We start from the raw sequence: 16,522 nt of genomic DNA, 5'->3' as shown, positions 1-16,522 counted from the left end.
AAGGGCAGGAACACTCCTGTCACCAAGGAGACGGGAGCTAAGAGAACCTGTGGAATTAACCCCAGGTGGTCCAACTGATAGGAAGCAGGGGTGGGATTTCTGAGGCCTCCAGACTGGCTCTGCCCCCAGAGAGGATGGGTCCGGAAGCGGCCCCGCCAGCAGCTGATGCTGAGCGGCTGTTGCTGCAGAGCAGATCAGGACGCCAGACTGGGCGGGAGACAAATGGCAGCCTCTCGGAACTCCCAGCCAATGGGGAGGGCTCGGGAAGCGGCGCCGGCTCGGACACAATCCTTCACCCTCTAATGGGTTTCACCAGCAAAAGGAGGGGCGCTTCGGTCCCCTGCTGCCCCCATGGTACATCTGTCAAACACAGTTCTGGAATGCTTTGGCTAAACTGTTCTCGCTCTCCTAGTTCCCAACTGTTCTTCAAAGGGCATCTGGAGCCCCTGCATTGTCTCAGCCACAAGGTGTCCTGGATGCAGGACATGGGACCGGCATCCCCGACAGCCTCCTGCTGCCCCCCCAGGACGATCCCCTACCAGTCATGCTGCCCAAGGCCACGGGCACATTCTCCCCGGCAAGCCTGCACTCCCCCACCCTTCTTGGTGCCCTTCCCTGAGGTGCAGAAGCTACAGCAGGAGCTAGAGGAGCACCTGGTTAATGCATTCCGCCCCCAGGAGTGCCGGCCCCCTCCTCCAGGCCCAGCCTGTCTGCGTGTGCTCGCTGGTGACAAGCACAAGCCTGCTTTCCGCATTGCACCCCAGTGATGTCGACTTCTCCACGCTCCACAGCGTGACTCCACTAAAATCAATGTTTCGGCTTTGACAGGCAAGTACGCAACTCTTCTTGCTCGCAGTCCCAAATGCTCACGGAATGAGGTAGAGTGCAAATGTGCAACCGAGTAAGAATCCTCTACTCAGACAGAACGTACTCCCAAAACTCACTCCAAACTCCCCATATTCCTCCTCACCATCAGGGTTTAGAAAGTCCCAAAGCTCCATCTGTCCTGCCATAGTCTTCCTAACAAGAAATGAGCTCACGCTCCCTGTTTTAGCATGTTCCATTCCTCCCATGCCTGTGAGTGCTAAGTAATATTTTCATTCATCTCTGTCAAAATACCGCAGCCGAGGCTCTTGGCTCTCCGTTTTCAGGGGGAGCCTCTCCTGGCACGCAGCATTTTACTCTTTCGAGGACAGAGAGGAATATGAAGCAACAGTACGGAGGGAAATGCCATAGATGCAGCCTCGCCCCCTACCACAGCCCCAGCCAAGCACCCCTACCCCCAGACACCAGCCCCTGTGTGGCCCCACGCTGACCCCTGGCAATGGGAAGCCAGGCTTAGATTCACCGACAGGAGAAAGCAAGATTGGCTGTTGACCCATTCCATTACGAAACTCACAAGCCTGGACAAAGAGTACCCAAAATAAGGACATTGTAAAACCCAGTGGAGTGGGATTTCCAAATCAGAGCTTTAATGAATGTGATGCGCGGATGATGAAACCGGTCCACTTCCTTGAATTCTAGATGTTAAGCTGGAGGTCTGTATAATCATGCAACCAGCTGTCTACTGCAGGCTGCCGCGAGAATGCTGTCGAAGAACCCTGCAAACACTTGTGTTGCAGGATCGTGCCCATTTTAAACCATCAGCGGTCAACATCATGAACAGCAGAACCCTGTTTCCTAGGTGGATATTCGACCTGAGTGGTTTAGAGTAAGTGCAAATAAGGAATGAGGGACATCTTCAACACCGCCCGATGAAATCAAAAGTACCAACGCTCTGTAGGTGACAGGTGAGGATTACAGTGTGTCTAACAGCCACGCGAGAGCAGCCCAGCCCGAGACCCTCACTGGGCTCCAAACTCCAGAGGGGGCCCTTCCCCTCTCTCACCTTGGACTTCCTCAATTAATTTTCCAAAGACTCTATACTCCCACTTTCGACAATAGCAAGCCTCACTGTGTGTGCAGCTGAGACCACGCTCGGGACCCCAGCCCCAAGCAGCAGGGGCAGTATGGGGGATTCTTGCTTCTTGACCAAGTTGCCCCATCTCTGAGGAGGCTGCTCCTTAGCACACCAGACCCCAGCGCCCCCCCACCACCCAGCTATGCCTCTGACCCTCTGTAGCACCTGAATGCCAACAATCATTCCCAAGCCCGCTGCCCCGCCCCATTAGAACCGACCTGGTCAGGGGCCTTCTTTCTCAGATCTGAGCTTTGCATTCTGCTTTCTCAACACCAATCAAGTCAATTGCAGGTTATTTACAAATTCTCTGAAACCTGCATTAGGGTGGCCAATTACTAATCCTGGGACCTAGGCACTTTCTTCTTCTGTAACCCTGTAGTAGCAGCTTACAGTGTGGCCAAGAGAATAAACTTGGCCTTTGTGAGCTGTAAAGCTCTACACAAATTTAAGGAGTCCTTCTCTCCTAGGGCAGAATGGTTGTGTTCGTGACCAGATGATTGGGGAGGCAGAGTAGAGAGGAAAAAGGGCCTCTCCCCTCTCCTCTAGTCCTTTTATGTGGAGAGCTGCTTGCCCTCCCCACCCCTCTGCCCAGCAACCCACAGGAAGAGCTCACAAGTCAGCCCCAGAGCTCAGATGTCCACCAGTGTGGATATTCTTTTTGTACTGTGCTAAGTCTGAATCTGAAAACGGAAAGGACCTAACCACATCAATGTAAATAAAGCATACACAAAAAAGAATCCTCACATCTGCTAAAGACTTTGTGGTTCACAGTGTTTTTCTGTATCTTAGCCTTTAATCTCACAGCCAGCCTGTGCAACTAGGCTCACTTTATGGATAGGAAAACCAAGGCACAGAATACTTAAATGGCCTCAGGGCTTGGCTTCAAATCTAGTTGCTCTGATTCCAGATCGAGTGCTCTTTCTACTACACCATGGCTGTGATGTGACGGGGCCCCACGGCCCAGGTAAAAGATTTCTCTGTTACTGTGCAAAACAGATCAACATAAGTCAGCCATTTCTAATCATCTTATTCAGAGAAGCAAAACCAGTGGATCTGGAGGCAAGAGGTTTCCTCTTCTTGGAGAAAACACTCCCCGGGGACAGCGAGCAGGAAAACCCGCCTCACGTGCTGTACTTACGTCGTACACCTGGGGACTGGTCAGACACCGAGCAAGCAGGCCACACCAGGCTGGGAGTGTGGTGGTCAGTGGGGGGCCGCTGTGTGTGAGGATGGGCTTCAGGTAACTTTAAAAAGAGAATTAAGGAAAAAATGTCTGCAGAGAAGACCCACACCCCACACAACGTGTTTAGAAATCCCCCAGAGTAAATCATCCAGACATCTACCCACAAAAGGCCTCTCCCCACCCTCCTATGCCCCATTTGACCAGTACGCTACAGAAAATCCTTGGGGTCTACAATAGTCTGAATCAAAGATTAAACCATCCTGTCAGCCCGAAGTGTTCACTGGTAACTCTCGGGTTGGCAGTTCCCACTTCTCAGGCAATAAGAATATCTGAGGTTCATTCGAGCATCCTTCTCAATTGCTTGTTATGTTGAATGAGAATTTTGGTTTCAATCAGCATTCCAGCTTTGGACACACAACCAGCTCATGCCTTGGAAACAGGAGACAGTGTATCAGCTTCTCCATCTGGACACTAGGGGACTGCCCCACCCTGTAGAACACCAGGCCGCACCCCTGGCCTCTACCTACTACGACCCCTCTCCCAGGTGTGACAACAAAAGTGTCTCTAGACGTGGCTGAATGTCCCAAGAGCTCCGGGTTGGTCAGTCCGTGGACATCTGTGCCACCAAATGTGTAAGCCCGTGTGGGAAGCCCCACGAAGCATGTGTCATCTCATGACAGTGCCTGGGCTGTTTCTGGTATCCACAGCCCCAGCACTCTGGAGAAGGCAGAGACTTACATGGCCACGGCCACGGCCATGGTAGGAATGGCCGAGAGAACTCACAGGAAGGCAAGGAGGCATCCTAGTCGTCTGTACCCCAGGATCTGGGGGATCTTTCTCGGAGAGAGTCACTCCCAGAAGGACGAGATGTGGGCTCTGCTACATCCTTTCACGAAACCAAACCAGCCCCATCTGACCGCTGCCCTCCAACCATGTTTCTGGGAATGGCCCCTGCTGGCCTGTCGGCTACTTTGAGTCCAGCTGCAAAGCTGACGGCAGGGCTGGACTGTGGAAGGAATAATGGAGACGCACGCAGGAACCCCAAGGCTACCTTTCAGTGTCCTGCCTGGGGTAGTTCAAAGACAAGTTCTCACGTCCCCAAATATAAAAGGCCCTCTAACAACTTCTTTAAAAGAGGAAAAAAAGCTATTTACATATAGATTTTAAAATATGCAGATTCTTTGAAGGGCAAAAATGAAATATCAAGTCTCTATCCCCACCAATTTTTCTGGTAATTACCATTACGACTTCACCGAAGACATTTTTTATTTTTTTTAAACTGAGGTATAACTGACATAAGTATTATTTTCGTTTCAGGTATATAATATGGTGATTTGGCCTTTGTATCTGTTGCAAAATTATCACCTCAATAAATGTGGTTACCATCTGTTACCATAGTCATCATACAAAATACAATATTATTGACTATATTCCCCATGCTGTACATTATATCCCTTTGACGTATTTATTTTGCAACTGGAAGTTTGTACTTCTTTTTTAAGATTTTATTTATTGGAGAGAGAGAGAGCGAGAGCATAATGGGGAGTACAGAGGGAAAGGGAGAGGCAGACTCACTGAGAAGCAGGGAGCACGACACAGGCTCGATCCGAGGACCCTGGGATCCTGACTTGAGCCGGAGGGCAGACACTTAACTGACTGAGCCACCCAGGCGCCTGAAGAGGTTTGTACTTCTTGATCCCCTTCACCCATTTCACTCTACCAACCTCCTTCCCCTCTGGCAGCCACCAATCTGTTCTATCTGTGAATCTGGATTTTTGTTTGTTTTGTTTTCTAGACTCCATATTCAAGTGAAATCAATGTAGCATTTGTTTTTCTCTGATTTATTTCACCTAGCACGATAACTTCAAGATCCACCCATTTGTCACAAATGGCAAGATTTCATACTCTTTTACAGCTGAGTAGTGTTCCACTCTGTGTGTGTGTGTGTACACCACTAGAATATGTTTTTCCTCCTATTTCTTGATTGAAAAAATTTAGTCAGAGGTTTTAAACTCTCTCCTACAAAGGATGGTACATTTAATTCATTTATACTCCTGCCTCTTCAAGTTTTCCCTAATTTTGATTATAATTAATTTTATACAGCAGATATATATATAGAGAGAGAGATATATATAGGTGTATATATATATATAGGTGTATATATCTCTCTCTATATATATAGAGAGAGATATATAGGTATATATATCTCTCTCTATATATATATATATAACATTTACATTCTATTTTATAATTGATAAGTAAATCTTCTATACTTTGTCCATGGACGGAGTCTAAATGTTAAAAGCCACTAAACACGCCTGGGTGGCTCAGTGGGTTAAGCCGCTGCCTTCGGCTCAGGTCATGATCTCAGGGTCCTGGGATCGAGTCCCACATCGGGCTCTCTGCTCAGCAGGGAGCCTGCTTCCTCCTCTCTCTCTGCCTGCCTCTCTGCCTGCTTGTGATCTCTCTCTGTCAAATAAATAAAATAAAATCTTTAAAAAAAAAAAAGAAATATTATTATATAAATATTATTCACTGTAGCCAAGTAGAGTGGTTACAGCACTCTTTTTTTTTTTTTTTTAAAGTAGACTCCATGCCTAGTGTGGAGCCCAATGTGGGGCTTGAACTCACAACTCACAAGACCTGAGCTGAGATCAAAAGCCAGACACTAGGGGTGCCTGAGTGGCTCAGTCGGTTAAGCGTCTCACTCTTCATCTCAGCTCAGGTCTTGATTTCAGGGTTGTGAGTTCAGGCCCCGTGCTGGGCATGGAGCCCACCTAAAAAAGAAAAAAAAAGAAAAAGAGTCAGACACTTAACCAAATGAGCCACCCAGGTGCCCCATGGTTAGAACACCAGTAAAGGAAATGTAATACAGTGTCATTTAAACTTTGTTAAAAGTGAGAAGAGAACATTTTGAGTGTCTTGCAAAATACGAGATTGTCTTTTAATTTCATTTTGATCTTATTCACTTCTGGGTTATAAAACAATCACTACTTCTTCAATGTCGTCCCATTAGTTGAATCTGATGTTGGTTTTATTTGATCCTTATGTTGTTGTTGGTTTTCTCCCCCTTCTTAAAGAGTCTGCACAGCGTTAACCTTTCTCAACTCTTGAGAGTTGAGTCCATTCAGTTTGGGGGTAGAATTCTAGGCTCATGCTTTTTCTTTTCAACCTAGAACTCTGACAATGCTAGATGGTATTCTAACATTCGATTTTGCTAATGCCACATCTGATTCTTCTCTTTAAAGGCTTCCAGTCTTTCTCTTTGGAAGCCTCATGAGTCCTGCTTTTCCTCCTTAGTTATGGAATGCTCCAATGTATCCATTCATTCCACCCACACCAGCCGGTCCCCCCACTCTGGAGACAAGACTCTTCCCTTAGCCAAGGGATTTTTTTTTTCTTCCATTATTTCTTTGGTTCTTCTTTTCCTCCACCATCTCTATCTTCTTTTAGATTCTGTTAAAGGATTCTAGACCATGTGGCTCTGACCTCTTGATCTCGAAACTCTTCTCTCGCACATCTCTGACTTTGTGCTCGAATTCTCACATATTTTTTTTCCCTCAGCTTCATCTCCCAGATCGACAGTTTGGTCTCCACCATGTAATTAAACTATCCATTACATTTTGGGGTTCATTTCAGAAACCTTATTTTTAATTTCCAAGAGTTTCTTCTTGTTTGCTTGCTTCTTTTTCTAATAGCTTGTTCTTACATCGTGACTGGAAAAGCCTTTCAATTCTAAGGCTTTTATCAGAAAAATTAAAAAAAATAAATATGGGGGGGGGCGCCTGTCTGGCTCAGTTGGTAGAACAAATATCTCCTGATCTCAGGGTCAAGAGTTAGAGCCCCGTGTTGGGTGGAGAGTTTACACACACACACACACACGTATATATTTAAGACATACATGTAGATATATAGGAATTCATTACTTTGACATGTCCCCCATGTCTTTCCTCAGTTTCTCAAGCAGGTGGGGAATCTGACCATGTCAAAGTTGGGTGGCAGGGGAGGTTACTCTAGGGAGAAAAATCTTTGGTGGCCTCAAGATCTGTTTCTCTACCAAGCCCTTCCCAAGCAGTATTTCTACTTTCTTTAGAGAGCTATGGCTTGAAGAGAAAATTAACAGCTACCGGTTGATCTGTGGACACAGGAAATGCCTGTTGGAGCTGTTACTAAAAACATTCTTCAATAAATCACCCAGACAAACTGGCCTGAGCCTCGCTTTGGTCTTGGGCTATGGTTTTCTCTGCTACAATTCTATCTTTGGTCTTGCAAGTAGTCCAAAATATTTCTTCTGCGATTCCAAGGAGCTCCGGGAATAAGGAGGGAGCTGGTGTGCATGCTGAGCCTCTCATCTTACGTTGCAAGCTAGTCTATTCCATTGTCAGGATTGTTCAGTGAAGGAGGTACCACACCTGCTCCTATTGGCTTGTGGGGCTCATTCCCATCCAGGGAAACCCTCTTTTGATGCAGCCAAAGCCCACGTTTTCTTGTTTGATCATCTGTGGAGCTATAGAATGAACCATGGGCCCCTTTCTCATCGACTTCTTCAGACACTCTGTGCCTGCTTCTGTTCCTAGTTTCTCTCCTCCAAACTAAACAAGCAGAAATCCTAGCCACTAAGCTTTACATTTAGAGACTTTAGAGATCACTCCTGTTGCTCTTCAAAGAATCAATTTAGGCCGCATTCAGCTTCACCAAAGTATGACTCACACAAAACTACAGGTATTAAAGGCGAGGAGATGTTTAGACAGGTATATATTGTAAAACAATTACCACAATCAAGCTAATTAACATATCCATCACTTCACATACTTACCATTTTTCTGTGCGTCTGGTGTGAAGACTTTAACATCTACCCCCTTAGAAAATCTCTAGTATAGATCATTAACTACTCACCATGCTGTACATTAGGTTTCCAGAACTTATTGATCTTATAACTGAAAGTTTGTTCCCTTTGACCAACATCTCTCCACTTCCTCCACTCCCCAGCCCCTGGCAACCACCACTCTTTGCTCTATTACTATGAGTTAGATTTTTCTAGATTCCACCCATAAGTAAGATCATGCAGTATTTTTCTTTCTGTGCCTGGCTTATTTCATAGCCTAATGTCCTCCAGGTTCCACCACGTTGTCCCAAATGGCCAAATTTCCTTCATCTTTAAGGCTGAATAATGTTCCACTATATACATGCAGACTCACACACATCTTCTTTATCCACTTTATGCACTGATGGACACTTAAGCTGTTTCATATCTTCATCACTGAGAATGATGCTGCTATGAACACGGGAGTGCAGATACCTCTGAGATAGTGATGTTATCTCCTCTGGATATATACCCATAGGTGGGACTGCCTGATCATATGGTAGTTCTGTTTTTAATTTTTTTGAGGAAGCTCAATACTGTTCTCCATAGTGGCTGCATCAATTGACATCCCATCAATACCATACAAGGGTTTCCTTTTCTCCACATCCTCCCAACACTTGTTATCTTTTGACTTTTCTTTTAAAATATTTTTTATTTATTTATTTGACAGAGAGAGATCACAAATAGGCAGAGAGGCAGGCAGAGAGAGAGAGGAGGAAGCAGGCTCCCTGTCAAGCAGAGAGCCCGATGCGGGGCTCGATCCCAAGACCCTGAGATCATGACCTGAGCCGAAGGCAGCGGCCCAACCCACTGAGCCACCCAGGCGCCCATTTTGATAACAGCCATCCTAACAGATGTGAGGTGAGATCTCATTATGGTTTCAATTTGCATTTCCCTGATGATTAGTGATGTTGAACAACTTTCCATGTATTTGCTGGCCAAGTGTATGCCTTCTTTGGAAAAAATGTCTATTCAGATCCTTTGCCTATTTTTTAATTGGGGTCTTTGGGCTTTTGTTATTGAGTTGTAGGAGTTCCTTATATAATTTGGATATTAATCCCTTATCAAATATATGATTTACAAATATTTTTTCCCATCCCCCAGGTTGTCATTCCATGTTGCTGACGGTTTCCTTTTCTGTGCAGAATTCTTTTAGTTTGATGTAGGCCCATTTGTTTATTTTGCTTTTGTTGCCTATATTTCTGGTATCAAATCCAAAAACTCATTGCCAGGACCATTCCCCTATGTTTTCTTCCAGGAGTTCTATGGTTTCAGGTCTTGCATTTAAGTCTTTAAACCATTTTGAGTTGATTTTTGTGAGTGGTGTAAGATGGGTTCCAATTTCATTTTTTTGCAAATAGATATCCAGTTTTCCCAGAGCTGTTTATTTTATTTATTTTTTTAAAAGATTTTATTTATTTATTTGACAGAGAGAGATCACAAGTAGGCAGAGAGGCAGGCAGAGAGAGAGGAGGAAGCAGGCTCCCTGCTGAGCAGAGAGCCCGAAGTGGGACTCTATCCCAGGACCCTGAGATCATGACCTGAGCCGAAGGCAGCGGCTTAACCCACTGAGCCACCCAGGCGCCCCCCAGAGCTGTTTATTAAAGAGACTGTCCTTTCCCTATTACGTATTCTCAGCACTTCAGCTGAAGAATAGTTGATTAAATATGTGAGGGTGTATTTTTGGGCTCCGTATTCTGTTCCACTGGTCTGTGTATCTGTTTTAATGCTAATAATGTACTATTTTGACTACTATACCGTTGTAATATAATTTGAAATCACGAAGTGTGATGCCTCCAGCTCTGTTCTTTTTGCTCCGTGGTATTTTAGCTATTCAGGGTATTTTGTGGTTCCATACAAATTTTATGATTTTGTTTTTATTTTATTTAAAAAAAAAACACCATTAGGGGCGCCTGGGTGGCTCAGTCATTAAGTGTCTGCCTTCAGTACAGGTCATGATCCCAGGGCCCTGGGCTGGAGCCCCACATTGAGCTCCCTGCTCTGTGAGCCTGCTTCTCCCTCTCCCTCTGCCTGCTGTTCCCCCCAACCCCATTGTGGGTGTTCTTTTTCTCTCTCTCAAATAAATAAATAAAACCTTTAAAAAAAAACCCACCATTAGAATTTTGGTAGAGATGTACTGAATCTGTAGATTGCTTTAGTGCACTGATGGACACTTAAGCTGTTTCCATATCTTCATCACTGAGAATGATGAATATGGGAATTTCAACAATATTAATTCTTCCAATCTATGAACACAGATATCTTTCCATTTATTTGTGTGTCTTCAACTTCTTTCATCAGTGTTTTTTAGTTTTTGGTGTATAGATCTTCACCTACTTGGTTACATTTATTCCTACGTATTTGATTGTTTTTGATGGTATCATAATGGAATTGTTTTCTTTAAGATTTTATTTTTTAAAGAGAGAGAGAGAGAGACAGAGCAAGAGCAGTAGGGGAGGAGGCAGAGGGAAGGGAAGAAGCAGACTTACCTCGGAGCAGGGAGCCTGATGCAGGGCTCGATCCCAGGACCTTGGGATCATGACCAGAGCTGAAGGCAGATGCTTAAGCCACTGAGCCACCCAGGTGCCCTGGGATTGTTTGCTTAATATCTGTTTTGGATAGTTCTTTGTTAATATATGGAAATGCAACAGGTTTTTGTATGTTGACTTTATATCCTCTGACTTTACCAAGTTTATTAGTTTTCAAAGAGTTTTTTGGTGGAGTCTTCAGGGGTTTCTATATATAAGGTCATGTCATCTTTAGGGGTACCTGGGTGGCTCAGTAGGTTAAGCGCCTGACTCTTGGTTTCAGCTCAGATCATAATTTTATGACTCCTGAGGTCAAGACCCACATCAGGCTCCACACTCAGCAAGGGATCTACCTGAGATTCTCTCCTTTCCCTCTGCCCCTACCCCCCTAAAAAATTGCTTTGCTTTTTCTGTATCTGTTGAGATGATCACATAATTTTCACTTTGTTAATGTGGTGTATATCACATTTATTGATTTGGACCGCTGTTACATTTGAGGGATCATGGTGTATGATCCTTTTAATATGACACTGGATTCTGTTTGTTAATATTTTGTTGAGATTTTTTACATCTATGCTCATCAGGGATACTGGCTTGTAAATTTCTTTTCTTGTAGTGTCCTTGGACTTTGATATCAGGGCAATGCAGGTCTCATAAAATGAGTCTGGGAGCATTCCTGCCTCTTCAATTTTTTGGAAGAGTTTGAGAAGGTATTAATTTCTTAAATGTTGGGTGGAATTCATCAGTGAGGCCATTTTGTCCTGGGATTTTCTTTGTTGGGATTTTTTTGATTAATGATTCAATATCTTGTTGTTACTGGTCTATTCAGATTTTCTATTTCTTCTTCATTTAGTCTTGGTAAGTTGCATGTTTCTACAAATTTATCCATTTTTTTTCTAAGTTATCCAATTTTTAGTGTATAATTTCTCATAGCAGTCTCTTACAACCCTTTGTATTTACGTGGTATCGTTTGTAATGTCTCCTTTTCCATTTCTGATTTTATTTATCTCGGTCCTCTCTTTTTGTCTTACTCTAACTAAAGGTTTGTCAATTTTGTTTATCTTTTCAATAAAACAACTCTCAGTTTTTATTGATCTTTTCTATTGTTTTTCTAGACTCTATTTTATTTCTGCTCTGATGTATGTTATTTCCCTCCTCCTTCTAACTTTTGGCTCAGTTTGTTCTTTTTCTGTTCCTTGAGGTATAAAGTTGTGTTGTTCATTTGAGATCTTTTTCTCTTCTTAAAGGAGGCATTTATCACTATATCCCTTCTTAGAACGGCTTTTAATGCACGCCGTAAGTTTTGGTATGCTGTTTTTCCATTTTTATTTGTCTCAGGATATTTTCTGATTTCCCTTTCGATTTCTTCCATTGGTCCACTGATCATTCAGAAGTGTGCTGTTTATTGTCGACACATTTGTGAACTTTCCAGTTTCCCTAGCTTCATACCACTGTGGTTGGAAAAGATCCTTGATGTAATTTCAGTCTTCTTAAATTTGCTAAGACGTGTTTTGTCACCTAACATATGATCTTTCCTGGTACTGTTCCATGTGTACTTGGGAAGAATGTGTATTCTGCTGCTGTCGGATGGAATGTTCTATAGATCTTTTAGGTCCATTTGGTCTAAAATGTAGTTCAAGTCCAATGTTTCCTTATTGATCTTGTGTCTGAACAATCTATCAATCATGGATAGATGTGGAGTACTGAATGCCCATAAGAATCAACTTCTTATCACTAGCATTTTGCCTCTCTTCTGTGAACTCTCTCCAATTTTCTCCACGTCCTTTCCAAGCCCAGGGAATAATGCATCCAAATGATAATGTATACAAAGTACATATGGCTTTTAAAAATCCCTGGGGGTTCTATTTCAGTTAATAGCAAATAAAGTAATTTGAACCATCATTTCCACTGAGAAGAACTAGAAAAGCTGAGCAAAGTAAAACACAACAAAATCGTCTGCTTAATTGCACAAGATGCCAAGGCAGCAAAAAGGGCCAGAATCTGGAGGAAGAAACCCAAGAGGTGAGCCTGGCACTTGGTGAGCCATAGTTCCCCAAAAGGTACCTGAGATGTTGAGCAGAGCATCTGGCAGACCCACAAAGACAGACTGAATGTGATGAAAACTGGAGTGCTGTCCTTCAGAGGAAGGCTATGCCAACACCAGAGGCTCTATGTTAGAACCCTAGAAAAAAAGACCAACAGAAAACAGACTAATCCTCACAGGAACTGACTCCCATCTTTAAGTCACCTTTATTTCTGATTGGGTTAGGGTGATCTAAAATTGCTAATGCCCCTAGTGCCTAGCCACTGATCAGATGTAACCTAATCTGCTCTGAAGGACAAAAGCCTCATCCAGAACATCTCAAAGATCTCTACACTTTTTCATTGCCCATGTCCATAACTCAGTAAAAAAAAATAGATGTACAGAAGATAAACGATAAAGTTTCTAGAAGATAAACAGGAACTGGCTTCATGAATTTGGCGTAGACAAAGATCTTTATAAGAAGACATAAAAACTACTGATCACCCCTGGGGATAAAAATATATTATATGTTTATAAAAAAAAACCTACTGATCAGAAAAGATCAATAAACTGGGTTAGGACCTTTTGTTTATCAAAAGATTCTATTTAAAAGTGAAAAGGCAAAAAAAAATCCTGTAGTACATTATGTTGGAAAAAAAACCTGTAGCAAATTATGTTGAAACTAAAAAAAAAAAAAAAGTGAAAAGGCATGTCACAAGGAGAGATGATATTTTGATCATATATAATTAGCAAAATACTCCTACCCAGAATACCTAATGAATACTTAAAAACAGTAAGAGAAAGGCAGACAACCCAATAGAAAAATGGGCAAGAGACTTGAACAGGTACTTCATAAAGGAACACACCAATGGCCAATAAATATATGGAAAGATGCTCAACCTCATTAGTCATCAGATAAATGCAAATTAAAACCACAATACAACACCACCACAAACCCAACAGAATGGCTACAATTCACAACTCCAATGGTCAGTGAGGACGCAGAGCAACTAGAACTGTCATACATGAAAGGAGAGTATGTAAAGTGGTACCACCATTTTTGTAAAACTGTTTGGCACTAACTCCTAAAGTTGAAGCTATGCATGTCCTATGAACCAGCAATTTCACTCCTGGATATATTCCCAGCAAAAATGTATGTACAGATGCACCAAAAGACATATACGAAAATGTTCATAACAGTATTTTTCAAACTAGTTCCAAATTAGAAACAATCTACATGTTCATCAATAATCAATGATAAATAAATGATGGTATATTCATACAGCCAGATTCTATATAGCAATGAAAACAGATCAACTTGAGCTACACGGGACAACATGGAAGAGTCGCACAGAAGGTGTCAAGCCAAATAAACCAGACACTAAAAATATATATATTCTGTAGTCCCATTCATACAAAGTTCAAAAAACAGAGAAAACTATTAAGTGTTACAAAAGGTCAGGAGTGTGATTACATCTAGAGAGAAGGGTTGGTAATTGGGTTATGGCATGTGGGGAACTGAAGACTTTGGTTTTTTACCTTCTTTTTTTTTTAAAGATTTTTATTCTTTTATTTGACAGAGTGATCACAAGTAGGCAGAGAGGCAGGCAGAGAGAGAGGAGGAAGCAGGCTCCCTGCAGGCAGGGCTCGATCCCAGGACCCTGGGATCATGACCTGAGCCGAACAGTGGCTCGGAGAGTCAGCGGCTCAGAGGCAGTGGCTTTAACCCACTGAGCCACCCAGGCACCCCGGTTTTTTACCTTCTTGGTGTTCAGTGTTTATTTTGTGAAATTCATCGAGCACCCAAGATTTGTGTACTTTTCTATATGGATCTTAGGCTTCAAAAAATTTTTTAACACTTTCAAAGGTTCCTGACTTTGTACTGCCTATCCATTTGATCACTATGTCAATTTAAATTATGGAAGTTTAACTTCTGGATTTTAATTTCCACTGAAGAACAGGTGAATCTACTAGAACAGAGTCTGCCTACAAGTAGTCCAGCTAAGACATGGATCAGACTTGTCTTCCATTTGGCCAATAGGAATTCTCTTCCCCACATGGATTAACTGCCCAAGTTTTACTACCCTTCCTGACCACAGCATGGTTCATTGTGTAAAGTTAACTAATTCATTTACACAGGCTTATTTCCCTCAGACATAACGTTCTTAAGAGCCACATGAGTCTATCAGCCTGTGGGTTAGCCACCCTAATGACATAAAACATTCCCCTTGGCCAGAGTGCTGCTCGCCAGGACTACCTGTGATTGAATGATCATTGCCTCTGGCCTAAGAGATGACTGACTATACCTGTACCAAGCACATGTCTTCCTTACTTATCAGAATTCATTCATGGACAACAAGAGAACTTCATCATTGGTGTTTCACAAATATAGGGAAGCCACTGAAAAGGATACTTGTGGTCAAAGCTATACCACAGCCTGAAGAGCCATGCACTCTCCTGCTTTGTCCGGTTTCCTCTGGCAGAATCTGGACCATCCTAAGAACGAACAAGAAAACAGATGTTTAGTTGCAGAAAAGGGATTGAAATTGGGTGTGTGTATTGGGAGGAGGGGAAGCTTCTTTACTAACCAATAACTTTTAGAGATTCTGAGCTCAGAGTCAAACATCCTATATCATCAAAATTTCAGATATACTAGGAGGTAATACCTTGAAAGAAACTGAATAAATCCAAAAGGCAGACATATCAACCCTCGAAGTAAAAAGGCCTGGTTATGCCTGTGGGCAAATCAACTCAGTGCGGTACAAAATTTCTTTTGGCATTCTTATTGTAATTTTCTCCGAGTGCCTTTTAGCAGATTGATTACACTAACATAGTGTTGATCCTAATGGGCTGAAATTGATCTATAGGGAATATTGAAGAAAGCCTCTATAAAACCAACTTCCCAAGTCTCCCCAAAGCTGGCCTGGGAAAGTCATGCTTGACCGTTCCCTGACGGATCAGCCCTGGGTTCGTGGTCGTCCTTAACGTTGGCATCTACATTGCCTTCCAGCTGGGTCAGTGACTTGTTGCCCTGGCAGCCTTAGGATGATGGGGGCAGCAAGCAAGGGAAATGGGGCCAGAACTATTTCTATTATTTTAAAGTTATTTATTTATTTGAGAGAGAGAAAGAGAGAGCACATGAGTGGGAGGGGCACAGGAAGAGGGAGGGCGAGAATCTCAAGCAGACTTCATGCTGAGCATGGAGCCCTACATGGGGCTTGAACTCATGACCATGAGATCAGGACTGGAGCCGAAATCAAGAGTCGGGCAATCAACCAACTCTGCCAGACAGGCAACTATGCACTTCTGTTATTTCAGCTGCCCTCAAGTGATTACTCCTCTCGTTCCTTTCCAACTCAAATGTGCCTGTCATTTAGTTTGCAAAATGACATGCAATATCGAACATTCATTTGAGGCCTGGGCCATCTGCTGTGTGCAAATATTACTATTCAAGGGCAGACTAACTACAGCCACGGGAGACCACTGCTGGCATTCTGTGTCGTTAGATGACAAGCTCTGGAAGTAGGGACCGCTTGGGAGGTATAGCCATCTTTGTCGTCACCCCTGGAAAGATATAGGGAGAGGCAACTCTAAGGCGGCTGACAACAGCCAAACGCACAATGAGCCACAATTCCCAGAAGCTGTACGTTGCAGCACATGTCAGCTCCCCCTGTGACTGAGATAGTTTGGGTCAGAGATCTCTGAGAAGGGAGAGCACGAGGACAAGCCAAGGGAGGGAAATCAGCAAGCACTATTTAATTTCCTAATGTTTCCCATAACAAAGGTTATTTTTTACAAAAAGAGTCCCTACGGGACCTGAAGAATGTTTAGGGACACATATGGAAATGGCTTGGTTAAATGAGCCCTTCTGGAGATGAGGAAATTAAAAAGAGAGAGAGAGAGAGAGAGAGATAGCGCGCGAAAGCACATTCCCAGAGACCAACTATATTTCCCATTTTTAGAA

General features: G+C 43.2%; 1 protein-coding gene across 3 annotated transcripts in view; it reads right to left on the bottom strand.

Annotated features, from left to right (window-relative positions):
- Nucleotides 1–16,522, bottom strand: part of SLC9A7 (solute carrier family 9 member A7) — a 141,177-nt gene that overhangs the window by 6,711 nt on the left and 117,944 nt on the right. For 2 of the 3 annotated variants that reach the window (XM_044234366.1, XM_044234367.1), the window contains 2 exons: nt 14,972–15,054; nt 3,099–3,204 (listed from right to left, as the gene is read on the bottom strand). In XM_044234366.1, the coding sequence (XP_044090301.1) occupies nt 3,099–3,204; nt 14,972–15,054 (189 nt within the window). Of the gene's footprint in view, nt 1–1,475; nt 1,698–3,098; nt 3,205–14,971; nt 15,055–16,522 lie in introns of those variants that run through there. The other variant, XM_044234368.1, reaches the window with a different exon arrangement.

This window comes from Neovison vison, chromosome X (genome assembly GCF_020171115.1).
Source record: "Neovison vison isolate M4711 chromosome X, ASM_NN_V1, whole genome shotgun sequence".
Taxonomy (NCBI): domain Eukaryota; kingdom Metazoa; phylum Chordata; class Mammalia; order Carnivora; family Mustelidae; genus Neogale; species Neogale vison.
This window is presented reverse-complemented; position numbering and strand designations above follow the sequence as displayed.